At 40.8% G+C, this 26,273-nt stretch overlaps 2 protein-coding genes and 5 non-coding genes across 7 annotated transcripts; all 7 read right to left on the bottom strand.

Annotated features, from left to right (window-relative positions):
• Positions 1-3: 3 nt before the first annotated feature.
• Positions 4-7,786, bottom strand: pllp (plasmolipin). The gene is made up of 5 exons (XM_085780041.1): positions 7,237-7,786; positions 3,642-3,815; positions 3,285-3,401; positions 1,176-1,286; positions 4-1,120 (listed from the first exon to the last, which is right to left on the bottom strand). The coding sequence occupies exons 1-4, from the start codon at positions 7,399-7,401 to the stop codon at positions 1,179-1,181; spliced, it is 564 nt and encodes a 187-aa protein (XP_085636167.1). The 5' UTR covers positions 7,402-7,786; the 3' UTR covers positions 4-1,120; positions 1,176-1,178.
• An 848-nt stretch (positions 7,787-8,634) lies between these two features.
• On the bottom strand, positions 8,635-8,717 carry trnal-cag (transfer RNA leucine (anticodon CAG)). The gene has a single exon. It is a non-coding gene; the product is annotated as a tRNA-Leu (tRNA).
• Positions 8,718-9,459: 742 nt separating this feature from the next.
• Positions 9,460-9,542, bottom strand: trnal-cag (transfer RNA leucine (anticodon CAG)). Its single transcript has one exon. It is a non-coding gene; the product is annotated as a tRNA-Leu (tRNA).
• Positions 9,543-10,325: 783 nt separating this feature from the next.
• On the bottom strand, positions 10,326-10,408 carry trnal-cag (transfer RNA leucine (anticodon CAG)). The gene has a single exon. It is a non-coding gene; the product is annotated as a tRNA-Leu (tRNA).
• Positions 10,409-11,516: 1,108 nt separating this feature from the next.
• On the bottom strand, positions 11,517-11,599 carry trnal-cag (transfer RNA leucine (anticodon CAG)). The gene has a single exon. It is a non-coding gene; the product is annotated as a tRNA-Leu (tRNA).
• Positions 11,600-15,446: 3,847 nt separating this feature from the next.
• On the bottom strand, positions 15,447-15,529 carry trnal-cag (transfer RNA leucine (anticodon CAG)). Its single transcript has one exon. It is a non-coding gene; the product is annotated as a tRNA-Leu (tRNA).
• Positions 15,530-17,193: 1,664 nt separating this feature from the next.
• On the bottom strand, positions 17,194-24,654 carry tgm2l (transglutaminase 2, like). Its single transcript, XM_085780039.1, has 15 exons — positions 24,467-24,654; positions 23,494-23,664; positions 22,589-22,819; positions 22,071-22,189; positions 21,560-21,688; positions 21,192-21,369; positions 20,948-21,077; positions 20,751-20,854; positions 20,506-20,648; positions 20,222-20,321; positions 19,870-20,036; positions 19,038-19,167; positions 18,771-18,931; positions 17,800-17,936; positions 17,194-17,624 (listed from the first exon to the last, which is right to left on the bottom strand). Exons 1-15 carry the CDS (start codon positions 24,474-24,476, stop codon positions 17,459-17,461), a joined length of 2,076 nt encoding a protein of 691 aa, XP_085636165.1. The 5' UTR covers positions 24,477-24,654; the 3' UTR covers positions 17,194-17,458.
• Between the last annotated feature and the right edge of the window lie 1,619 nt (positions 24,655-26,273).

The raw sequence follows: 26,273 nt of genomic DNA, 5'->3' as shown, positions 1-26,273 counted from the left end.
CACTGCAAATTACTGAGTGCTTTATTAGACCGAGTGCTTGGTGGAGTCCCAGCACTAAACACAGGATTTCTCTAGTATTCAAACTCTGGGTACAAAAACACAACATAGAGGTTCATATAGTACAACAGGAGTTATTCATGTCCTGAAAAACAATGCAACTCTTCAGCTGCAGGAAATGTTTGAATATTTTTTATTTTCAGCATTGTTTTGGCTTCCTCAATGAAATTAGTTCTGTCTCAGCACATAATTATAGTCAGAGGAAATCAAAATAAATTTCAATATAAATGTCCTTCCTCCACTGTCGTGTCAGTTTATGAGAGTTAACACCATACTCTGTAAACAAACAAACAAAAAAAATACAAAACAAACTTCCAATAATCACATTTCTTCATGATAAAAAAAAAAACAACCTCAGACCTCACTGCCTACAAGTTCATGTACATGTTTGAAATCCGAAGTCTTTAGAGTCAAAGTTCGGGGCTGTGGGGTTTGTAATAAGGATTTTTTGTTGGATCGTCCTCTCGCCTCATTCACAAAGGAACAGAATCATTTTCCATTTCGTGGAGTTTTCTTCCCTCTTTTGATGCAAAAACAGTGGTTTGCCACAAAGTTAGTGTTTAGACCTTACATTCACGGTGTTTCCTGTTTATAGGAGGGTTTTTTTTTTTTGCCAAACTAATGTCAAAGTGTTGATATGTTTTCAGAATATTAACAATTGCACTTATTTACTACTGCTGATACTATAGACTAAAATTAATTATTAATGCTCATTTCAATTGTTAATACTATTTACAACAGTGTTATCAAATATATTATTTTCACAACGGCCTGATTGTGAAGCCTCAGTGCCATCAGAGCCCCTTCAAAGACAAATATAATGTTGATACTGTTGATATCAATTATCTATATCCACATTTATCATGATAATCCAGTGTTTCTGTTCAACTTATTTTTCATAATGTAAAGATGAAAGTCTGTTGAGTTTGATGTGTGGGTTATATTTCATCGTATTGTTAATACTGGGGTTAGGCTGAGGTCCGGGTTTGGGTTACCAGAGCCGGTGCGTCGACACTAGACTATCCAAATATAACTACAGTATCTCCAGGGAAAGAAAAAAGCAAGTTGTTCTTCCCAGCCGGGAGCAGCAGCGCCGGCGCCGGCGTCACATGTTCGATGTCCTAGGTCGGCACTGTGCTGGTGGCGGCGTTTCCTCCATCTCCCCTCCAGTCCATGTAGGCGAAGAACGCACTGGCTCCGTACGCCAGAGTCACCACGGCACCGAAGAACTGGAGGTGAAGAGGGGAGAGGAGAGATAGTCACACTGTCTGTAGTCGACATAAATCACGGAAACATTTACATTTTTATCTTTTCACATCTCTACAGATTCCAGGTCCGTGTGCTTTAACAGCTCTGATAACACAGTAATAGGTCATTAGCCAAGATAAATACATTTTAACATATCGTACCTAACCTCAACGTCAGAGAAGTGCACCTGATAATGAGTGTGTGATAAGACAGGGTAGGCTGTGTGTATGTGGGAACTCATGTGCTTAATGCTACTGCAGCTGTAAACTGATGTGGACTTTAGCCTGTGGAAAGAAACTATAAAACAGCATATTGATCCTTTATTCCTTGACACTGACCATGTATGGTCACACACACACACACCCCCGTTGTGTATTCACTTCACACCTGAACTATTTTTGCTACCTAAACACTGAGGCTCTTAAACAGCAGAGGGGGAGGAGGAGTGAGCAGCAGCCGCACCTGTGGTACAAAGGTAGCAAATAGCACATGACATACTTTCAATGTCATGTGAGAAATGAGATGATAAGAAAAGCCTCACCCTTCTCCATCTCACTCTGCCTCACACACTTCTTCTCCTCCCTTTTCCAAGCACACACATACATACACTGTACACGTTCTGGGCGTTTGTACGTGACGCACCCTGATGGGTAAACATCCAGAAAACACACCAAGCCAAACAGTGATGGTGTTCAAACACCAGGTGACTGTGCAGTGCGTGATCTGAAGAATATAAATAAGATATTGTAATACCAAGGACCACCCACTGCAATGATGTCTTAAGCCAGTGGTTCTCAAAGTGGGGTCTGGGGACCGCCAGGGGTCCTTGAGAGGGTTAAAGCAGAAGTAAGCGGGATGTTTGTGTTAATATAAGTCTTAAATAGTTATATCTTCCGACAGCAATCACTTACATAGAGTGTTTGGTCCGAAACACGGGTCTGTCAGTCACTCTGCTCTGCTGTAAGCCGAGGAGAAAACTTTCCTTGTATCCTACAACCTTTATCCAATGAGGAGAGAGAACGGCATAAAGGGGCGGTCCTCTCTGTGTGTGCAGCCAAGGGATGCACGTGAATGTGGTGACGTAGGGACGAGGACCAATAGATCCATGACGAGGGCGGGGACTGCTAACTCCATCGGCTGACAAGAAGTTAGCCAAAACGATCGGATCGCTTACTTCTGCTTTAAAGGGGTCCCCAACTTTTTCTTGAAATTTTACCACTTTTTTCTAGAATTCTTCCAGAAATTAATTATCTCACACAATATTTCCAAAAATCACACCATTGGCCCTAATTTGAACATACATTGACTATAAAAGTAATGTTCTTCAGTCTCAGAACAAATATTTGTGTATTTCTGGTGTTTGTCCAATGGGGGTCCGTGGTCTAATTTGTGTCAATTTAGGGGTCCTTGATGTAAAAATGTTTGAGAACCACTTCCTTAAGCGACCTGAAGAGCTCCTTTAGTGCCACATTAGCGATGTCAAGGTGCTCTTCAGAAGGTTTTAGAAGGTCCTTGTTTTTTTTTATATGAACATTGTCGTTGATTGTTGAGTTGGGGATTGCTTGTATGATAGTTATCTCGTACCGCCTGAGTCTATGTTTCGTTGGTGTATGTTTGCTGTCTTTGTGTAAAGGTCAAGGTGACATCTAATTTCCCCTCTGAGGTATTAATAAAGTACTTCCAGTTCCACTTCCAGAGAGCACAACCCTTATTGTCTTACACAAGTCGATACACAAGGGATTAAAGTCATATGGTAGAAAGATTTATCAGCGACTATTGGTCCTGAACTCACTGCAACGTACATTTTGACAAAGTAGACCATTTCTACAAAGTCTGGTATTTCTTTGTTGGTATATGTTTGTTTTATTAATGACGTAAGAAAATCTAATAGATATCTATTGCTAGAAATAAGTGATAATTAAAGAAAAAAAAAGACTTCTTTGGGTGTGTGTAAGTGTCACAGGTGTCAGGCGTCTTACTGCAGCGGCTGCGAAATGACCGTAGAAGTAGCCGAAGCGATAAGGGTGGACAGATGCTGCATTGGCCAGGAAGGCTGTCAGATAGAGGACGGCTGCTATGCCGTTATAAGCCATCACCTGTAGGACAGGAGGAGAAACATTAATAAACATTTCAGACCTAAGAAGAAAAAAATATACACAATACTGAATTTTTTTGAAGGCTCATATGGTTCAGGTCTTTCTGTATTTCTTATGGGACTCCCGGGCCACCAATAGGCCTGACTTCTTAGACCCTAAAGTGAATTTCACATGGGCCTAAAAGCCAGAAACAACTGGAACACATTTGATCTGTATATGCTAAAATAAACAAATACCTACCGTCAGAGGCCAGGGGATGGAGGTGAGTTTTCTCTGGGTACCAAACAGGATCATGCAGAAGAGGATGGTGGTGAGGAACCACAGGGTGACGGCCACAAACAACACCCAGCCGTACGCCGGCAGCCCCCAGTAGGGGGCGCTGGCTATCAAGGCCCAGTGGAGCAGCCCCAGAACCTGGAGATGTGTAGAAAGACAAACAGAAAACACTTACAAATGATAGAAACATAAAAATGATATTTTAAAACAGTGAGTTTAACAATTCATCAATTAAAGCCTGGTTTGGTTTCTTTGCTGCCTCTCTGCTTGCTGCCTGTCCCGTCAGAGAGGGCATGAAAGGACAGTCTGTTGAGTGTGCAGAGCTCATGTTTCACTTTTTACACACCTGATACACAAACATACACACAGCGGGCACCACCTTAACAAAGAGAAACGTTCTGAGCCCGAGGAACAGCAGACCACCTCAGTTTCCTCATTAACAGTAAAATGTTACTGTAATATAAACACGTAGTCAAACTGAAACAGGATGTTTTCATTGGTAAAATAAACCTTGTTTACTCATTTTTGATGATGACTTACAACAGACGGCTTACTTAGTTCTATTGACTTAGCTTTTAGAGTTGTTATTATGAAAATAGTGATGTAATTTCAATATTTATCCAGCCTCACCGAAACTTGCCCGAAGCTATAGATAAGCACAAAAAGGGCAAGGCAATGGGCACACCACGAAGTGCATGGGACTGTGGGAGATGGTGTGTTCAGATTTAAAGAATTTGAATATTTATTCCCTAGTTCCACAAAGCCACTTGCACTCTTACACCTGAAAGATGTTAATAAAGTAGGCTAGTTGACTTACTATAATGTAATTTGGGGGAATCTGAGTTAGAAACCATTGTAACTCTACATGTAACTCTTTTCCTGTTAGTTACAATGGTTTTACTATACCACAAAAGTGGTGGAGACTAAAACGGAGCTAAAACAGAGCTAAAAGAAGATTAGATTTTAGATTTACATAAAATGTACTTGCTTTTTTTTAATAGTGGTGCTGGTTTACAGTTTTACAACATAAAACAAAGTGGCACGTCCTAAAAATCACTTTTTACAACAAGCCATGTGTCGTAGTTTATGACATTTCTATAAAAACTAAACTTTCTCTAGTTTACTACTGTGAGACTGCGTTCCTGCTGACTTATTAACCTTTGGATGACATATCTCTACCCCATATATACTATATATATAGCCTACTGCAAGAACAGACCATTTGTCACCGCAGCAACACAGGTAGCTCACAGTAGCCGACAATCACGGTACCCTGAACATTAAACGAGGCTGTAACAGTGGGATGGGTCCTTACACTTTGCATGTGAAGACCATATAGACTGTAAATAACGATGGGCGTAGCCTCAAACATCAAATATAGGTTTCTAAGGAATGACTTTGAAGCTAAGAGTCGACTGATATCACTACTTCACCACTGCTTCACCCTCAATCATGAAACAGACATGCGTGAAACTAAGAAGTTTGTCCACAGGGTTTTCACACGTTAGACTGAGGAGTTGAAATAAACTATTGGCATGTACTGCAAAAAGCGAAGAAATGTTTTCATTTGCACACCTGCATGCATAGACACAAATGAGCACACATTCACATACAAAAGAAATACTCTCAAGTCTCAAGCCCTGCAGCTGTCTCCAGAGAATGTGATGTTCATTACACCATGCTATGTTTAAGCATTTGATGAAGAAACTGTTAAGTCTATCCTCTATGTAGAAAATTCATATGGACTTGTCATAAGACCACAGCTATGAATCATGCAAGGAGAGTATAAGCACACAAGTCAATTTTTTATAAGTTATCTCAAGAGCAGGTAGACCTTTATCTCATAATAATATTTACCAACAATTCAAGCAAAGATTGGCAGCAAACCTGCCTTTTAAGTCTCAGAACCTTGACTCAAGAGTAGTGCGGTCAATAAATCATGTCTATAGAGGACTGACTTGGTTTTGGAGCCAGCATCAAACAGCCACTCAAAGGTTTTTGTTACTTCTGAAACCATTTGGGGTTTCCACTCAATTATTGAATTGGTTTACTGGGCGATTTCTGATTTATTCACACTGGAACTCTGCAGGCTATGAAACACTACCAGAAAAAACCCCACAGGCTACATAGACTTCAGTAAGTGAAGAGATGCCTAGTTAGCACGCTAGCTTCAGTAGAAGATATGATAGACCCTACTGGCGTCGCTTCACATCTCTGGACAGAGCTGTAGATGTAAAGTTTGATGCTGAAAAGCAACATTTCCTCTGGACTAGTTAGTTGCAGCTATTGCTATTGCTATAAGGCTCATGCTAGCCATGAAGCAATAGTTCCTACTGTGCAGATTATTAATGTACGTTGGCAAAGACTTACATTTATAAGTCTTTACCAGCCCCAACAAACAATTTGAGTACAACACTGGTACATTACTGCTGACTTCTGCCCTTCTGCCTCACTGACCCCATTACTACACCACCACCACCACCAATAAAGCTAAAAACTCATAAAGCATGAAGGCCTGTAGCAAATGTTTAACTGACATAATACAGAAGGGACTTTTGACAGTGGTTTCTAGGTCCTTGAAGGCTACATGGGTTCAATTTAATAATGGGATAGTTATGAAGGGACAGGGCCTCCTTGGGGACAAAGGTCTTCTTCTGCGGTCCAGTCACATGTCCTCTGCACAAATACATCACTGAGTGGGGGGGAAATGAGTTTGAGTCGAAGATCAACACCCTTGGCATGATTTCCTCTTTACTTCATTCAATGCTACAACCAAATATCAGAGCAAACAGAAGACTCACAGTCAAATTTCAGTTTCAGCTCCATACCTGTCCCTGGGTTGGCCTGATATGAGTCTTTGTTTGCACACAGCAAAGCAAAAGCAGCAGAGCAGCAGCACCGACCAGTGACAGCCAGGCGTGTTTTACTTGATCGATACCCAGTGATGTTTATGAAGCTTGCTGGCACGAATTTAAATTCCTATGGCACTAGATTAAGAGTGCGGAAATGCAAATGTCTTCACACAGTGCTGTTATATGATGTGGGTCGCAGTGCTCTGAGTTTATCACACTGTGGTTAGCCTTTAACTCTTCCTTGATAATCAACATAATAGGGTGTATATTTAGCACATTTAACTGTTTATGACTGATTGTGAGTTACCTGCTCTCAAGTTCTTTCACTAACATTAGTAAAATAGCCAATGAGTTACAACTAGTATGAAATTAGGACAAATGCAACAATAAACATGTGAATACTGAGATACAGAAAGTGCCAACTTCATGAACACCACCAAATTAGCTTATTCATCTGTGCCATTGAGCTTCACTGAACCTTTTGAAAACAATGGGTAACATCTTCCTCTATTATGAGGAACATGGGCTCTGTTGTTTATTTTGACTTGCCCACACATTGACCTGAAAACTGAGAAAAATATAGAACCTGTAAATTAAGCCTCAGGTGCTTTCAGTCAAAACAGAATAGAAAAAAACAGTGAAAAAGTTTAGCCCACAGAGCTGAAAACAGGAGTAAAAGCAGAGCAACTCTCTGAACTGTTACGTACTATTTCAGCAATCATGAGGTAGGCTGGGATACTTCGGATAAAAGACATGTCCATCATGACGGTGACGTTAGAGGCCAGCCCCCGGAGGCTGTTGCCCCCCTGCTGAGAGCTCTGGGCGTTGGGAGAGCTGGTCTCTGTGGTAACTTTGGACGGGAAGTCTGCCATGTTCCTGCAGCTTTATCTGAAGTTGAGTATCTCCGAAAAAACTGACAGCTCCGACAGAAGTCTTCAAAGAATATTTTTCCTCCACCAGCAGGTTTCAGTTTTCCTCCAGAAAAAAAAAAACGCCTGTATGTTGAGATTCAGTAACCATTGACTATTTCAAATGGTGACGACATCAAAAAGCAAATATTCAAATTAACAAAAGTACAAATACTTAAAAAAACAAAAATATATTGGTACAAAAAAACAGTCCAAAGAGTCAAAGAGGAGCCCTCCAGTGAAACATCCAAGTCCAGATATCCAATAGTTGGTCTCCACCTGTGCTAACAGGTGTCCAATAGTGGTGGTGTGTGAGTCTCTCTACACTTCCCGCTCCCATACACACACAAACACGCACACACACATTGAATATTTCGTCATCCTATCTCTATGCGCTCCCCCTCTTTACCACCTCCATCGGCTCCTGGCACCTCCCATATGGCTCCGAGGCCTTTCACCCGAGTGACTCAATTAATGTGTTTGGGAACAGGGAAGAGGAAGGAAAGATAAAGAGCTCAGTGAGGCCCTCTTGTTGTGGGCTACTGTTGTGTACCTGCACACCAGTCCTTTACAGAGGGGTAATGTGTTGCCACTGCACTGCGGTCAGTTTAATAAATGACACATAAGGTATGAGCTAAATGCCTTTTAATTCAAAAGGCAAAAGCAAACAGGGAACTGGTCCAAACAGTCATACTTGAATGGTTAAATATTAATGAATAACACAAGATGAAATGTAACTGCTCTGTGTCGTTCAAACCTTTGAGCGTAAACATTGACGTTTCTATTTCAAACAATGAAATTAAAAACGAGGCATAGTATTAGAGGGTAACCATTGCCAATACAACCAGGGTTACTAGTACAACACAGTATAGTTGGTACATAAAACATTTAGCACAAACAAACAAACAAACATGGAAAGGAACAGATGGTCATTGTAATACTGTTATAACATTATCATAAACTACAATAAACTGATGAGCACTTCAATGTTTTTCATGTGTTAATGTTCTGTTTGATTCTAAGGTTATTTTATTGTAATTGTAATGTAAGAGGGGACTCTGTACTGATATGAGCTGAAGTTGAATTTTCTCTATCGGGAATAGTTGTTGAACTGAAATGACCGTATGTTATATTGTTCTGTGTATAGTATCCGGTGTATAGTATCCATGTAAACTATGTACAGTAATAAAGAGTTGCTGTCAGAAGTGGGATTCGAACCCACGCCTCCAGGGGAGACTGCGACCTGAACGCAGCGCCTTAGACCGCTCGGCCATCCTGACATCTGATATTATGTGAATGACACTTTCAGTATGACGTAATAGTTGTATGCAGACTGTAAAAGTTGTCGGTTGGATTTGCCTCTAGAGAAAACTGTCTTGAAATGCTCAGACTTGTACTTTCAGTTTTTACTTTACACTCAAATAGATAGTTCATAAAATACCAGATAGTATAAAGGGATTAACAACTGAAAAAGTACTTGGTACAACACAAGGCTATGTATATAGTTTTTCTACTTGGTACAACACAATGTATGTAGCCTATGTATACAGTTTTTTCTATATCACTGTAAATGATTGATTCATTCAATCATGTTAATCATTCAAGCAAACAAACAAACAAAAAAAAGGAAAATACTATGTTGTTGTAACTACCATATTACTACAAGTACAATAACTAGTTTTTCAAAGGAGGTTAAATCGAAAGCAACTAGGAAAGACATTTCCTAGACTTTTCCTAGACAAATAACTAAGTCCAGTTGCTTTCGATTTAACCTCCTTTGAAATACTATGACCTGGGCAAATGAGAATATGCACCGGCCTACAATAACTAGATGATAGCTTCATATTTCCCAAGATTTACTACTACTACTGTCCTTTTTCATTCTCACTCTGTCATTCTTTATGGCAATACTGATATGATAGCTATCATCTAGTTATTGTATGGGGATAGGTTGTAACAACTGTATATTTGAACTGTGAGTTGTCTGATACAGATGTGTTGGCCACAGCAGCAAAGAATTGCTGTCAGAAGTGGGTTTCGAACCCACGCCTCCAGGGGAGACTGCGACCTGAACGCAGCGCCTTAGACCGCTCGGCCATCCTGACATCTATTTCAATTTTTATGACACTTTGAGTATGACGTAATAGTTGTATGCAGACTGTAAAAGTTGTTGGTTGGATTTGCCTCTAGGAGGAACTGACTTAAACTAGTCTTGAAACGCTTATACTTGTACTTTCAGTTTTTACTTTACACTTATAGAAGATAGTTCATATACCAGACAGTATAAAGGGATTAACAACTAAAAACGTACTTGGTACAACACAATGTATGTAGCCTAGTTTTTCTATCACTATATCACATCTAATAGTTGTATGCAGACTGTAAAAGCTGTTGGTTGGATTTGCCTCTAGAGGAAACTGTCTTGAAATGCTTATACTTGTACTTTCAGTTTTTACTTTACACTCAAATAGATAGTTCATAAAATTAGAGACAGTACAAAGGAATTAACAACTAAAAAAGTACTTGGTACAACACAATGTATGTAGGCTATGTATATAGTTTTTCTATCACTGTAAATGATTGATTCATTTAATGATTAATCATTCAAGCAAACAAACAAACAAACAAAAAAAGGAAAAAATGTTGTTGTAACTACTACCATATTACTACAACAATATTATCACAAATACAATAACTACATGATAGCTTCATATTTCCCAAGCGGTTCCTCAAGCCTACTGGCCTTTTTCATTCTAACTCTGTCATTCTTTATGACGATATATGTGATAGTTGTATGCATGGGGATAGGTTGTTATGTTGTAACAACTGCATATTTGAACTGTGAGTTGTCTGATACAGATGTGTTGGCCACAGCAACAAAGGATTGCTGTCAGAAGTGGGATTCGAACCCACGCCTCCAGGGGAGACTGCGACCTGAACGCAGCGCCTTAGACCGCTCGGCCATCCTGACATCTGTTGTCCTATTTATGACACTTTCATTATGACGTAATAGTTGTATGCAGACTGTAGAAGTTGTCGGTTGGATTTGCCTCTAGGAGGAACTGACTTAAAGCAGATATCATCGGCACGGCCGTTTCGGCTAATGCTGTGTTCAAGGCAGGCTTTTGAAACCGTAAGTTACAGCTTCAAGTCACAACTACGACTTGGTAGCGTTCCAGGTAACCCGTAGCTCGTGTTTTTACCGTCCTGTTGTCTGTGAAAGTTCCCTATAACGGCCACTCGTAACTTCCGACCCGTGAACTCGTACCAGATCGAACTGGTATGACTTCACAGGAAGGAAAAACACGAGCTACGGGTTACCTGGAACGCACCATGAGTTAGCAGCCCCCGCCCTTGTCAGGCATCAATTGGTCCTCGTGCTACGTCACCACATTCACGCGCATCCCTTGGCTGCACACACAGCCCTTCATGCCGTTCTCTCCCCTCATTGGATAACACTTGTATCCCACAAGGAAAATTTTCTCCTCGGGTTACAGCAGAGCAGAGTGACGGAGAGACTCGTGTTTAGGCTGAAATACTTCATGTAAGTGATTGCTGACGGAAAATAGGACTATTTAGGACTTATATTAACAAAAACATTCCACTGATATCTGCTTTAAACTAGCCTTGAAATGCTTATACTTGTACTTTCCGTTTTTACTTTACACTCATAGAAGATAGTTCATAAAATACCAGACAGTATAAAGGGATTAACACCTAAAAAAGTACTTGGTACAACACAATGTACGGTATGTATATTGTTTTTCTATCACTGTAAATGATTGATTAATTCAATCATGTCAATCATTCAAGCAAACAAACAACAAAAAAAGGAAAAGATATTGTTGTAACTACCATATTACTACAACAATATTATCATAAAGTACAATAACTAGATGATAGCTTCATATTTCCCAAGATGTTCTACTGTGCTTTTTCATTCTAACTCTGTCATTCTTTATGGCGATACTTATATGATTGTTGTATGTATGGGAATAGGTTATTATGTTGTAACAACGGTCTATTTGAACTGTGAGTTGTCTGATACAGATGTGTTGGCCACAGTAGCAAAGAATTGCTGTCAGAAGTGGGATTCGAACCCACGCCTCCAGGGGAGACTGCGACCTGAACGCAGCGCCTTAGACCGCTCGGCCATCCTGACATCTGTTATGGTGTTGATGACACTTTCAATATGACGTAATAGTTGTATGCAGATGGTAAAAGTTGTTGGTTGGATTTGCCTCTAGAGGAAACTGACTTAAACTAGTCTTGGAATGCTCAGACTTGTACTTTCAGTTTTTACTTTACACTCAAATAGATAGTTCATAAAATATCAGACAGTATAAAGGGATTAACAACTAAAAAAGTACTTGGTACAACACAATGTATGTAGCCTATGTATATAGTTTTTCTATCACTGTAAATTATTGATTGATTCATTCAATCATGTTAATCATTCAAGCAAACAAAACCGCTCGGCCATCCTGACATCTGATACCATGTCTGTGACACTTTCACTATGACGTAATGCAGACTATAGAAGTTGTCGGTTGGATTTGCCTCGAGAAGGAACTGACTTGAAATGCTTATACTTGTACAGTTTTTTAGAAGATGTTATTCTGTCCTTTTTCATTCTAACTCTGTCATTCTTTATGGCAATACACATGTGATAGTTGTATGGGGATAGTTTATCATGTTGTTACAGCTGGTTGCGACACCACTATCTCCCATTTACAATGTCGCCCTCTCTGTCTGTACCCAGGAGAAACAAAAACCTAACCTGACCCTAACAACTGTTGTTTTCCTGGGGTCACAAGACCCTAACGACTGTCGTTCACATGAGATACCAACAGGGGCAAAAGACCCTAACGACTCTGGCCTTCACATGAGACCACAACAATGGTCAAGTGGAACCAGTACTTTGTTTAACACACCAACAGAGGTTAAATACCTGGGTCTTTCTGGGACTCCACTGTCTTGGTCAGCCTAGTGTGGACTAGTGAGACCGATGGGTACGAACTGATGAAGCCCCTTGGATAAGAGGCGAAACGTCTTCCTAGACAAATACAAGTCCAGTTGCCTACGATTCAATTTGAGAGAGAGAGAGAACAATGGCCTGGATGAATGAGAATATTCATAGACATGTTGTTACAGCTGTATATTTGAACTGAGAAGTGTCTGATACAGATGTGTTGGCCACAGCAGGAAATAATTACTGTCAGAAGTGGGAACCCACCTGAACGCAGCGCCTTAGACCGCTCGGCCATCCTGACATCTGAAACAATAATAAATCAGAATCAGAATATTGTCCCAAGTGGGGTTCGAACTGGCGCCTCCATTAGACATTGGTAGCCAAATGAGAAACTTTTTTTTTTTTTTTTTTAAGTCGGGTAGCCATTGGCTGCAAGAGCCAATCACGTTTGCAACTCCAATATTCGGTAACCAATCAGCGCCGCGCAATCTTCCACGAGCGCCAATTTGACCAATCGCGTTGCAGAAACGTTGGTCCAAATAGGAGGGGGGCGGGGCTAAACTCGAGTTTGTGAAGCGATTCAAAAGCATGATAAACACTTACAATATTCAAAAGTGGTGAAATGATTTACACACAGTTGCACATGTTAAAACATTAAAAGGAATGCCACCAGTTCATGTTGTCGTGTTTAACCCTTTAAACCATCTATTCCATGTAATTTGAACAACTCATAGAAAGAGAGTACCGTATAGAGATTGCCAAGACACGTGACCAACTGGGCGGCAACGTCATCAGAAACGCAAAGGATTGTGGGTATCTTTGGCCAATTTCCCCCGATCTACATAGCGCGCTAGACATGGACAATGTAAATAATAACAAAAGTACAATAAAAAACAGAATTAACTGGCACAATGCAGCGGGCAAAGGAAAACAACAAAGAACCATACCGCCTAAAACTAAATCCAGCCGCAAATAAACGATACGAGGACAAAATAAAGACAATCAAAGGGCTGGATCCCTATGAACATGGTGTGGTCCGCTGACATTAACCTGCTGCCCAACTTCCAGCACCCATATATATATAATTATTACACGGCTCTATTAAATGCTGCTCTGATTGGTCCAGTGCTGCGTTCTGCGGTCTGTTATTTCTGTATAACGGACCTTCGTCATGTATAACAGACAGTTGCTAGGGACAGCGCTCTGATCAGCGCAGCACAGAAAAGAGAAACTATGCAGGATATTTACCTTGTGTTTCATTTTTACCGTCATTAAACAGCGTCGGACTAATAGTGATGTTAGAGATAAATGATTTGTAACTTGTTACAAGGAGAGTGGAGGCTCCTTCCACATCGTGGCTGGAAACCAAACCTGCTGATCAGAGCCTCTGACCCGGTGTCACAGCTCTCCTCTCGTCTCGGTGCAGCTGGCACCGCGGCTCCGCGACACAAACGCACCCCGTAAACAGTAAAGTTAATCTCTTGTTTATGACAGATACGACTACACACAATACACACATCTTAACACGTGTATGGTAATCTATCGATCCACTGATTGATTATCAAAGGCTTCAAATGCACGAACGGGAGGAGGCTCGGCAAAACAGCGGAAGTGACCGGTCTTGCAGATTCGCTAAATGCAATTTTAAATCGATGAAAGTCGTATTTTGATCAACATTATGTTTCAAATTAATTATTTCACTCGTAAACTAAACCGTGTAATAAGCGGGATAATGTACAGTTGGTCGGTTGTTATGGAGAAATAAACCCCTTCATGTTGAATGAAACCGGGTTCCATACAACCTGTCGGGGTTTATTTCTCCATAACAACCTCCGAACTATACATTATCCCTTACTTATATGGTACTAAATGTAACTTTTTGCCCTGTCTATCGTGCGAACGACTGTTGCAGTTCACAACACAGCAGGTTGATGGCATCTTCAAACCAGAGCAGTAGATATTTGAAACTAGCGTTCTTGCCTCCACAAATTCAAAGTCTGGCGCGTTTGTTTGTGCCAAAGTTTCCCACAATGCTTTGCGTTCCCCGCCGGGAATACGTCATGATGACGACACGTTGGCAATCTCTATTGTAACTCTTTCTATGAGTCACTCTGGGTCAAATTACATGGTTTGGGTCTGAACTAATTAGATATACCGGTATAAAACACCTTCGTGACATTTCTGGCAGAATGAAAACAGTTGTTGCATCCAGGGAGAAGTTTGTGTTGTTGTGTTGGATATGAGATTCGAACCGGCGCATCCAGAGGAAAGTTGTATAAGTTACCGCGGCAGCTACCAAAGGATAATTTGGGAAAATGTTGGAAACGTCAGAGAAATGTTGACTGTATTAAGCCAATCACATTCGCTGCTCCAACATTCGGTAGCCAATCAGCACCGCGCGATCTTCCACGAGCTCCAACATTTCCAACATTTGACCAATCACGTCGCAGAAATGTTGGACCGGGGGGCGGGGCTTAAACTCAAGTGCGTAGAGCGGTTAAAACGTTAGCTAGCTAGTTGTTCGAAAGTTGGGGAATATAACATAACTTAGCTACATCGAAATGGTGAGTAGATTTACACATTTATTACATCTGGGCAAAAAAACATAAAGAATATTAGCAATCTTTCTGTTGAATCATGTTGTCATATTTGTTAAATTGTATTTATTTGGGACCAATTAGGCTACACTGTTCATCCTGACAGCAGGCTATAAAATGTTAGCTTACCTGTTTGAGTCAATTTGAACTGCGAATGTTGATTAAGAGCTCAATATTGTGTTTTACTGTGCTCAAATAATATTCCACGATGAGCAAAGTTTCGTATTGTGGAAATAATGACCTGTAATCATTGAGGTAATAGCCTACATGTGCTATTGTAGCATGTATGACTTACCTGGTAAGTAATAGGAGGTGCAGCCAACTACTGGCTGGCCGGAAATCTCCAAAATAAAAGTTTTAGGCAACGTAAAAAAAAAAGAAAAAAAAAGAAGAGGTCTGTGTTGGTGTAAGAAACGTTTATCGTGGTGCAAAAAGGTTATTGTCAGAAGTGGGATTCGAACCCACGCCTCCAGGGGAGACTGCGACCTGAACGCAGCGCCTTAGACCGCTCGGCCATCCTGACATGTAGAGAAATGGGGACCAACATTGGTATATAATGGACTAACCACCGTTTCAATTCTTCCCTTTCTTGGGGGTCTTTTTTGCTTTGATTCGTGCTCTTATTGTTGAATTACCGTCTTTGTGTTCAACCCGGAAGACAACATTGACATCTTCAGTGGCTCAAACGTGGTTCTCTTCCTCCCTCTGGTGGTACAAACACCTACCTAAGTTACATCTGAAGTCGGTTTCTATCAACATTAACGTAGCCTAACTTCTGTACACAATACCCGTAAAATACAGACAGATAAAAACAAAACAAAACAACAACAACAACAAAAAACAACCTTGGACGAGCCGCGGGAAAGATGAGAAAATAGCAGATTTCGAAAACAGTCCCAAACGGTGATAAACGGTGGACCGAGCAGAGCGACTCATACAAAAGCTCAACTTCTGCAGCAGCCAAATTAGATGCAATAAAAACGTAAAACAACGAAAATGTGCAAGAAAAACACACTCACAGTAAAAGTAGCCTACCCGTTCTACATTAAAGTATGTCCACTTAATGTTCACTTGCACCCTCTCCGAAGCCTTTTTTTTTTTTTTTTTTACTCGACTCCCACCCGGAGCCTGACTACGTGTCAGGTCTGTCGCTCGCTCGCTCGCTCGCTAACCCTATCTTCCTATTATCCAGGAAAAAAAGAGCCTCTAATTTCGAGGATATAGTAAAAATATAACGGGAATTAAGTCATAATATTGTTTAAAACAAGTCAGTTGATATGAGGAAAACAAAATCACAATATTATGGGAATAAAGTTGTAATTTCCCCCCTTTTTTGTCTTTCTCATCATACAACGTTTTTCCCCTTGAGGTAGGCTGACTTCTCTCAAGTACAATGATGACTTTATACTCTTTATTTTATCATCTTGTTATAACATATAACAACAAAAGGGATGACTGCATTTATGGGTCAACTTACTTTTTTCTATCAGGTTTTGCAGTATAGGTGACCGTCATTGCCACTAGGTGTCGCACTAGACCACCACAATCTCTTCATTATAGGTTTTCTGTTTTTCACATTAGTGTGATTTCCTCACACACTATTTTAAAACTTTGATTTTAATTCGTTTACTGAAGCACCATTTTGAAAGCAGAAGTATTGATTGACAGTTTTTTTTTTTTTTGACATTTTGGTATGTGCTGACTGTAAAACTGAAACAACCACACTTACACAGTGTAACATAAGGTCATGTCCTCACTGTGGACTGTAGACTGAGATGTGCTAATCCTCCTACTTTCATTAATCACAAGTACGAAACGGTGATTTTCCATTTCCCTACTTTTCATAATAATAGTTTTGGTATTTAACATGACTTTTTTCCCTTTGTCACATTCTGAATATTACACCCACAGCGGTAATGACATGTGAAGCAACAAAGCATAAGTGTGATAAAAAAAATCTTTATTGAAAGCAGACTGTGCATAGTTTAATATCAGCATGAACACACTATTATATATACTGTGTATATATATATATATAAAAAAAGAATAAATATTAGGATTAAGTATTCAAAATTGTGTTTTTTTTCTCTCTCAATCATATGTTGCATACTGAAATAGTGCAAAAATGTCATTCAGGAACAAAACACAACAACAGATTTTCTTTGATCAGATGCTTTTCAACAGTAACAAACTATATGGAATAATATATTAAACTTACACCACATTTAAACGTCAGACACTTAAAACTAGCTGTGACTGACTTTTGGACCAATGAGTGGGATTGAACACAGGAGAAAAAATGTTAAATTTAGCAATGCAGTCAAGTAAGACACAGGAGTGAAATAGCACTGAGGAGGAACATAAAGAGGAAGTAAAAAAAAAAAAAGACAACCTCCATTCAAACAGGGCAGCTACTCGTCTCACATTTTCTCAGGTTCAGACAGCTCAAACATTAAAATCCAGCCAACATATGGGCCCGGCGGACAATCACGGTTCCTTCTCCCTTCATGTCCTTCAGCCGATCGGAGTCAAAGTCGACGATGAGCTTCCTCACCCCGGCCCTCATGGGCACGAAGGACAACTTCATAGATACTTTCTGGCTTGGAGAAATGTCATGACTGAGAGAGAGAGAGAGAGAAGAGAGAAGAGAGAAGAGAGAAGAGAAAGATGAGGGGATGAATGTTTCACTTTCACAGACAAGTGGAAATATCAATCTGTTGCCATTATTACAGACTGTTTATTCTAGCCTGTACAATACATGCTGCAGTTTGAACGCCTCGTCAGCACACTTACCTAAAGGGGATCTCAGTGGAAGGAAGTAGACCGGCCCCCTCCACAGTGAACACACCACCCCTCAGTGGGACGGGTAGAGGGTTGGTGAAGGAGACGAAGGCTGTGATTTTTTCCCCTACAACGGCTTTTCCAGACACCTGGAGGAAGAAGAGGAGGCAGCTTAGTGTAATATTGAAATATGTATGTCAAATATTTCAAATATCAAATATGTATGTCACAACATCACATATTTCTATGAAAAAGAACCCAGAACTGATGGAACAGGATAGTATGATCTCATGTCATTCCCTATTATCTTAAAGCTTATTTGGTAACCCTTTAACTTACAGGCCGCTAATTACGTGATAATGTCAAGAAATAGCCAAGAAATAACGGTCAATTTCATAGTAATGTCGAAAAATATAGGCCTAGCCAAGAGATAACAATTGATTGCATAGAAATAGGCCAGAGATATTGGTCAATTGCAAGGACTTGGTAGAAAAAAATTCTGGCCTTTCTGAAAAAATTCAAAGCATGAAAAGCATGTGTAATCATTTGCATTTATGAAAAATATGACATTACTATGAAATTGACCGTTATTTCTAGGCTATTTCTTGACATCACATTATAATTAGCGGCCTGTAAATTAAAGGGTTACTGTTTGATTCTCATTTGTGAATGTCTTTAAGATTATCGTCTTTTGGCCAAAGGGAAGTTCAAGTGATATTCATGTTGCTTGATCAGGAAAAAGTCTTTATCAGCTCACGAATCGTGTCAATTGTGTCACTTATGCTAGACATTTATGGCCGGTGTGCACAAAAGTCCACAGATATTGCATGCTTGAGTTTGGGAATTGCTTCAGCAGAGGTCGTCACAACAAGTCCGTCTACTACGGGCAACTGAATTAGGCCTGTGCCTTTTGTTGAGAAAGACCAGTTCGGCCCAACCATATTGTTGGCTTCATGGTCCGAGTGTAGTGTAAGTGTACCCACCAGGACGAGGAGAGAAGGTGTGCTCAGTGGGATGTTGACTATGGTCATGATGGGTTCGTTCAGCCCTGGGGCCTCTATTAGGGCTTTCACTCTGATCACATGATGCTCAGAGACGCACTTGGCATAGTCTTCATAGCGCAGACGCATCACTTCCTTGTGGGCTGAACACACACACACACACACACACATAGACACACATTTAATATTTAGACTCTTATTGTTTTACAGTATGTCTGCCTTTAAAGAGTTTCTACTTCAGGTACTGACTGTTGTTAGCTGGTACGGTCACAGTGGTCGTCTGCCTCTTGCACGCCCCCAGACTGACAGAGTTGTAAGTCACAGCCATGGCCAGGATGGTCAGCTGAGCATTGGCGTCCTTACCTCCACCGTTCTTCACCTGTGGACAGACAGAAGGGACTCGTCATCAAAGAGGTCGACACAACTATACACCCAGCAGCATCAGCAGCCCCTGATTCACTGTGGGTGCTTTCAGACAGACACGGTTCTGGTGCCTTTCTGGAGTCTCAGCAACCTTGGTGCTTTCTGGCGAACCAACCCACGTTCACACCAGTTTAAGTGTAACAAAAGTAGGCGTACATTACTCTGCATTAATCAGGCGGAAGTAAACACAACAGTGGCAAAACTTTAGCTTTTTTTTGCTGTCTCGCTAATCTTTGTTCAGTTTTTTAAGTTTATTAATTAATTGGTCTGGCGGTCAAGTGAACTCAGCCAAGTTCAAAGATAAGAATTATTTTACTTTATGAAGCCCCAAAAAAGATGCCCAAATCGCCACCAAACATTTTGTTTCTTTAGCAGACCACTACAAATTTTTTTTCTTCAGGTTCTCAGTCGCTGCCCTCTCTTCCTCCTTCCTGCTCGTCTTCACAGTCTAGAGTACGACACGCCCACTAATGATATCATGGTTCGCAGGGAAGAACCAACTATTCTTTGGGTCTAGAGAACGAACTTTTCAGGTTTCAAACCTGTTATTTTAACGCGGCGGCCGGCCCAAAATTGGGTTTGTGACCTGGAACCGGCACAGAGCCCTGCCAGTGTGAAACCCCAGTGTGTGAATTCACTTCTTCTTGCAGGTACATACCTCAACGATCACATCAAAGTCGGTCCCAAACACAGGCTGGGCATGCTTGATTGACATCTGCAGCTGTGAAGGTTCTGTGTTGCCACCGTCCCGCTCTGTAATGGCGCTGTCTGGCTCTGTGACTTGGCCTCCTGCTTTCTCGTACGCCTTCCTCTCTTCTTTGGAGCCTGTGGAGAAGACATTGGTACATGAGGACTGATCCTAACCAGGAGTCTTAGTGGATCATTATGAGCAGATAACTACAGTGGAGGAAAGTGAACTATAGAAATGGGATTATGGTCAACAAGGTTTTTTTTTTGTATTCATAGTGGCTGTGCAATCATTGAACAATCTTTGTGCTCCACCTACGAACCTTCAGGATATTTGTAGTGCAGAGTGACATCTTCTCTTTTGTTGCCGTAGACACTTTTGGTGCTGATGTTCTGACCCACAGTGCTCTGGTCCACTTTGACCTTTAACAATAAATACGATTGTTGTTATTATCATTATTATCAATTGTAACTGTGACTCACCCCTGCCCTCATCTTACACTTTGATCAGGTATTATATCTCTGTTAAGCACATTGAACGACACATTGAAACTCTGTTCTAAACCTTGAAATTCATTTCAAATCAATCAAAAGAAAACCGGGTCACCTTCTGCCTCGTGCCATCTGATCTGACCATCCAGAAGATTTTGTCAGCGTTCACCTCAGCGAAGACAAACGGAGCGTCGTACTTCACTTTCAGATTTCCCTCCTTGATGGCGGTCACTGGACAAGGGCCACAGCGAAACTCATCTGAAGAGTGAAAATTCATTCAGTTTGATTTTCAGGCTAACACCTTGTCCTGAGAACAGTTCAGAGAACAAACGAAAGTCAGAAATTATAAATGTAGCCTACCATCACTCCGTTCTTGAGGGGTGGGGTCCAGAACCTGCCAGCCGTCATTCCCTTTGGGGAGATCGTCTCTCCTCATCCAGGACTCCACCCAACAGTGGAAGTTCCTGCAAACACAAGATGTGGGGATGATGAATAATTTATCATATTAGATGATATATCATCTACTATTCAGTTATTTTTTCGACTTTGACTCCTACCAGATGCTGTCCCCCTGAAGGCTCTCCAGTTTTTCATCCATCAGGTATTCGATGGATAAGTTTCCATCAACGTCATGGGCTGACTCAAAGTTAGTGATGAGGCGTGTTGGGATTCCCAGACAGCGAAGCACTGTGAAGATAACAACACCTCAGACACCACTTTTCCTTCTCCTTATCTTCAGAGCCATTATACTTTGGCATACTTGAATAAGGCAACAATCAAATCTAGTGAGGTCTGTCTTACCAGTGCAGGCGACTCCAGCGAACACCCAGCACTGGCCGTATTTGACCGCCCTGGCGCCAGCTTTGCTCCACTGTTGAAGGATCGGCGTGCTGCCGTTCCATTTGTACGGTGCAACTCCATCGGAGTATGGCTCGGACCAGCGACCAGCCAACACACCTCTGTCATCATTAGCGTTCACCTGGAGAGGGTGAGGAAACATGTGGAGGACACATTGTTAAAGCTGCAAATCAATGCAGGAAGCACTGGTTTAGATACGAGAAGGTTTCTTGTATCTCCTACAACATGCTTTCAGTTTTCTGTTAAAAGCTTTTGTGCTTGGACCACATGTGCTATTGTTTTAGCAGTGAGTGCTAAGAGATCATTGTCACCATTGCAGTGATCGTCCTGCCGACGTAGATGGGGTCAGATCTCTTCTCGATGTGCATCTTGGAGTTCCTCAGGGCATCATTGGAGTAGTCCAGAACTTGAAAGCAGATGTCCATCACATCGTCCTCAAACTGGAAGAGAGAAGATTGAGAGAAATCATGAGTCACATTTGTTTCCCATTGATTGCTTTCAATCTTTGTATCAGTTACACCACCCCCTGCCTGCCATCTATCTGTTTGCTTGTCTGGCACACACTGCCTCCTTGTTTGCCTTCCTCTCTGTCCTCCCAGCGAGCTGCGAAGGGACAAGCCCTTGTTTGTGTGGTTTGGTTACATTCTGACACCTCCTGTCCAGAAGGTTCCTCCGTCCGACAAACAGATTTCCTGATGCAGCCAAAGCCGCAGCGCTGTCACACTGCTGTGACAATTCACACAGGTCACCTACTGCCCTGATGGACACGGACACACTCGACTCAACCCATTCACATAATGGACGTGTGTGTGAGAGAGATACCTGTCCAAAATTCCAGGGGATGTTTTTAATGTTGTCTGAAGACCCCACGAAAATGAGTCCATCTTCATTCATGATATACTCCTGGAGCAGCGTCTCATCAGGGAGGTACACCTCATCATCTGATACCCACACACAGAAAACATGACATTAATACAAACATTCACAAGCAGCAAAATGAATGCAGAGGTTTTAATGCCCCATCATGCACATAGGTGTGGTGTCACGTCTACAGGAAACAGAAACAGCCAACAAGCCGTCAACATAAATTCTGAATCAGCTAATATGAATTATGTTTGTGTTCAAGGGCCTTGATTAGAAAAAACACATGGCTGTGTTGATCTGTGAGAAATTCCATCGTTTGGTGTTTTGATGACGCTGATGGAAAATGCTGTCTCACACTGGCGATGCTCAACTTACCCATAAACACACAGTTGGCTTCATATGTATTGGTTCATTTAAACAGGTGAGGGTCAAAATGGATGAACTTTAATGTGTGTGTGTGTTTTTTTTTTTTTTACCTTTGCACCAAGGGTTATAGAGCAGGTGGAATTGAGTTGTTTTATTCTCCTCCCTGATTCGGCCCTCTGGTGACATTACCAACACAGCCAGACGGTACTGGCCAATGATGGCGTCGGCTGGACTGTGCAGAGTCAGCAGTATCTCATCCTGCGCCACCTGCTGGTCAAACCACCACTTGTCTCCAGCCTCACGCTGCTTCTGAACTTTGATCACCACCTCGTCTCTTTTGCCTAAAGAAACATACAAATAACCCATCACATAATCGTTTTTAAGACATCAGTTCATGAGATCTTCATCTTGCTTTTCTGACTCCCAGCCTCTTAACATGCTGGGAAAATCCTAGGTCTAAACCAGGCAGTGGTTCTTCCAGAAAATTGTTCCCATCAGTGCGATGCCTATCAACAGATAGGCTGTTGATAGGCATCGCACTATCACACAGAGTGGTCAAAAAATTGACCACACTGTGTCTTAAATTGTGGGAAATTCATTTGCCACCAGTAAAGAGATAAATGATTGAATTCAAGAACAAGTTTTAAGTTGCATATTATTAAAAATGTCTGAACACACAGACTCAGGGACGTATTTAAACCATTAAATTAGAATTAAACATATAGGCCTAGTATTTATTTGTTTAATAACTCCAAAAAACAAAACTGAACAAACTGTAAGCCCATCACATATAAAGTTATATTGAACATTAGATTAGCTGTTGTCCAAAGTTTTTAAAATGACTTTCATGATTACATTTTAAGCACTTTACTCTCCATAAACTGATATACAGTGTCAACACATTGCCAGGTTCAGTATAAACAAGAGCATGCTATTGCAAAGTGGCATCAGAGTATTAAAGGATACTAACAATACATAATTTTGTTTAACCTCTTCCAGGTTGGATTGTACTCACCAAGGTGCAGCACCAGTTCCAGGTGGTGTCCAGAGGGCAGAGAGTCATTGCACTGCACAGTGATGGAGAAGGGCTGACCCCTGCGCACAATCAAGCGCTTCTGATCGATCTCCCTGGTGCGGTGAGCCAAGTTGTTCTCATGGCTCATCACATCCACATTAGCAATCAAACCTAATGGGACAAAACAGAGTAAAAGTTAGTCAAGTCTGTCAGAAAACACCTGCTGTGGATGTTTGTTTAATGAAACACTGGAAGAATTTCATTAATGTTGTGACTACACAGTAGTTGGTCACAGGTCAGGCTAAACATTATGATTGAAGTAGTTTTTCCAATACAACCCACAAAATAGGGCTGGATGATTATCAATTATGGCAAAAATCATTATCACGATGATTTGGGCCAATATTGAAATCATGATTATTTAGACGGTTATGTACTGTATATGTACTTTTGCTTGATTCTGCCAACAACCTGCACGTTTAATACACCAACAACAACAGGCCAGAGGAGCGAGCTAACTAACAAACCAGCCACATTTGCTTTTGTGAATTAACTGACACATGTGGGTAGAAAGACTGTCTTTCAGAATAAAATCCCAATAGTCTATAGGAAAATGACAAAATAATTGTTGTTCTTTGATTATATACCTACGTACGTTTTGAGATCGTTTCCATCCAGAATCAGACAAAATGTGTTTTTGGTACAGTCAAAAATTCAAGTTAGATTAGAAGATGAATGAACTCTAGCACTATAAATTTCTAATGTGCTTGTTTGACTGGCCTGATCCAACGCTGCTGCAGTGGCAGGAGTTATGATGGATCATATCACAACCGAGCGTCAAATAGTACATCAAAACATCAGCACATTTTTCACGCAGAGCATAGTCTCCCATAGAGTTTTTCTAACATCGACTAGAGAAAGAAAGAATAATAGATAGATAGACAGATAGATAGATAAATAGATAGATACTTACGGTTGGCCATCGCAAAATCTTTCTTCAAAAATTCTTCTTGTCTCAGTTAAAAGTTGCTCCTTCGTGCTTGTGCGTCTTTTTTTTCGTGCTCAGTGTCCATCACTGTTCTGTATTTATACAGTTCAACACCGGCCCTCCCTCCTCTATGACACACACACTCACCCCAAAATACACACTCACTCCACCACACCTCCCCTCTGTGACCTCTGACGTCACTTACCAAAAACCTGCAGCAGTCCTCATGAAGCCATACGCCCAGTATGTGTGTGTTTGCAATGTGTGACTGAGCTGAGTTTTTAAAAAAAAGTGTGTTTCTCACCCTCTGTCACACTGGTGTCTTTGTTAATGTTAGAAATTACTGGTGCTCATTTGTGTCTCTCTCTGTAACAATTCATGTCTGTTAAAGTTTTTTTTTTTTGCTTATCAGGCAGGGAAGTAAAAAAGGAAATACCAAATGAAAGTTGTTGCATCAGATTGATTTGGTCAATTTCACAACATCACTCAGCAGTGAGTTTCAGAATAAGAGGACATGACCATGTGTGGGTGCAAGTAAAGTTTGTGATCCCTGCGTTGCAATTTCCTGATAAGCAGCAGCAAATGACCTTTTTAAGACGGCGAATAATGTCAAAATGAAGCCAAATGGACATTTTGTCCTCCGAGCTCTCAATGTGTTATTATGAAGGCAGTAGTATATGATGTGACATTTTGTCTGAGTACAGGCTGTTTTTCATAGCATTAAATATGGGTTCTGTTGCAGCATATTGGTACAATACTGTCTAAGTTTAGCCATATATTGGACCTAGTATGACAGGGGTGTCAAACGGCCTGCGGGATGAATTTTCCAAGTGTGAAAATGACATAGAAGACAGAGGAGGCATAATATTGTTGAACTTAAGTATTTTTCTCAAGAAATTTAGGGTTGTTCATAATGTTTTGTAAAAACACTATTTAAAAACAACATTTTGAGTTCTAGTTATTAATAGGTTATTATGCTATTATTTTATTGGTCCGGCCCAGATAAAATTGCACTGTGTGTGGCCCTGAACTAAAATGAGTTTGACACCTCTGTCAGTGGTTTGACATTGAATTTATTTTCTAATCAGATTTACAGTATGAATGTGAGTGTGTGAGGTTGTTTGTCCTGCACAGAAAAGCAGTATAGCCAATTAATGGATGGATACATGGATTTAATTTAATCTAGGTCTAAATCTAAACTACTTCTTACATGTTTTTAGTGAACCATGAAATCAAGTGTGACCTTTGTTCCTAAAGAACAGTGACATACACAATAAACTCTTAAGAAATCTCTTCAGTGGAACCCTATGTGAATTTTGTGTGGCAATCTATAGGGTAGCATTGAGTCCAACTTCCCATATTTCCAAATGACAACTTGTTGTACAGCTTGACCCTGTAACCAGTGCGTGGTTGGTTCAAACTCTTACAAACTCTGTTGAGGAAGCATGATTGAAGTTGCCCTGCCTCAAATACTGAGTCACATTTCGAGCTAATTCAAGCAACAGCAAAAATACAGATGATGACCAAATTACCAGTTATCAGTTCAGATATTAATACACAAATCGACAGCCACGACCACCCCACCCATGATTACACAACAGCAGTTGGAGTCAGACAGCTACACACACAGGTGCGTGCACTTGTTTCTGAACTTGGTTGGCCTCTTCTCGACCTCCCAGTGGGAAATTTCTAATCTCTGAGTCTGGCCCTTTATCAAGGCCGTTAAAAAAAAAAAAAAGCAGCAGCACCCACTTGTTTATAATGCAATGTTGTCATTATCAGAAGGGAGTTT

The sequence above is a fragment of the Trachurus japonicus genome, chromosome 6, assembly GCF_045865225.1.
Source record: "Trachurus japonicus isolate A0001 chromosome 6, Traja_1.0".
In the NCBI taxonomy this organism is placed as follows: domain Eukaryota; kingdom Metazoa; phylum Chordata; class Actinopteri; order Carangiformes; family Carangidae; genus Trachurus; species Trachurus japonicus.
This window is presented reverse-complemented; position numbering and strand designations above follow the sequence as displayed.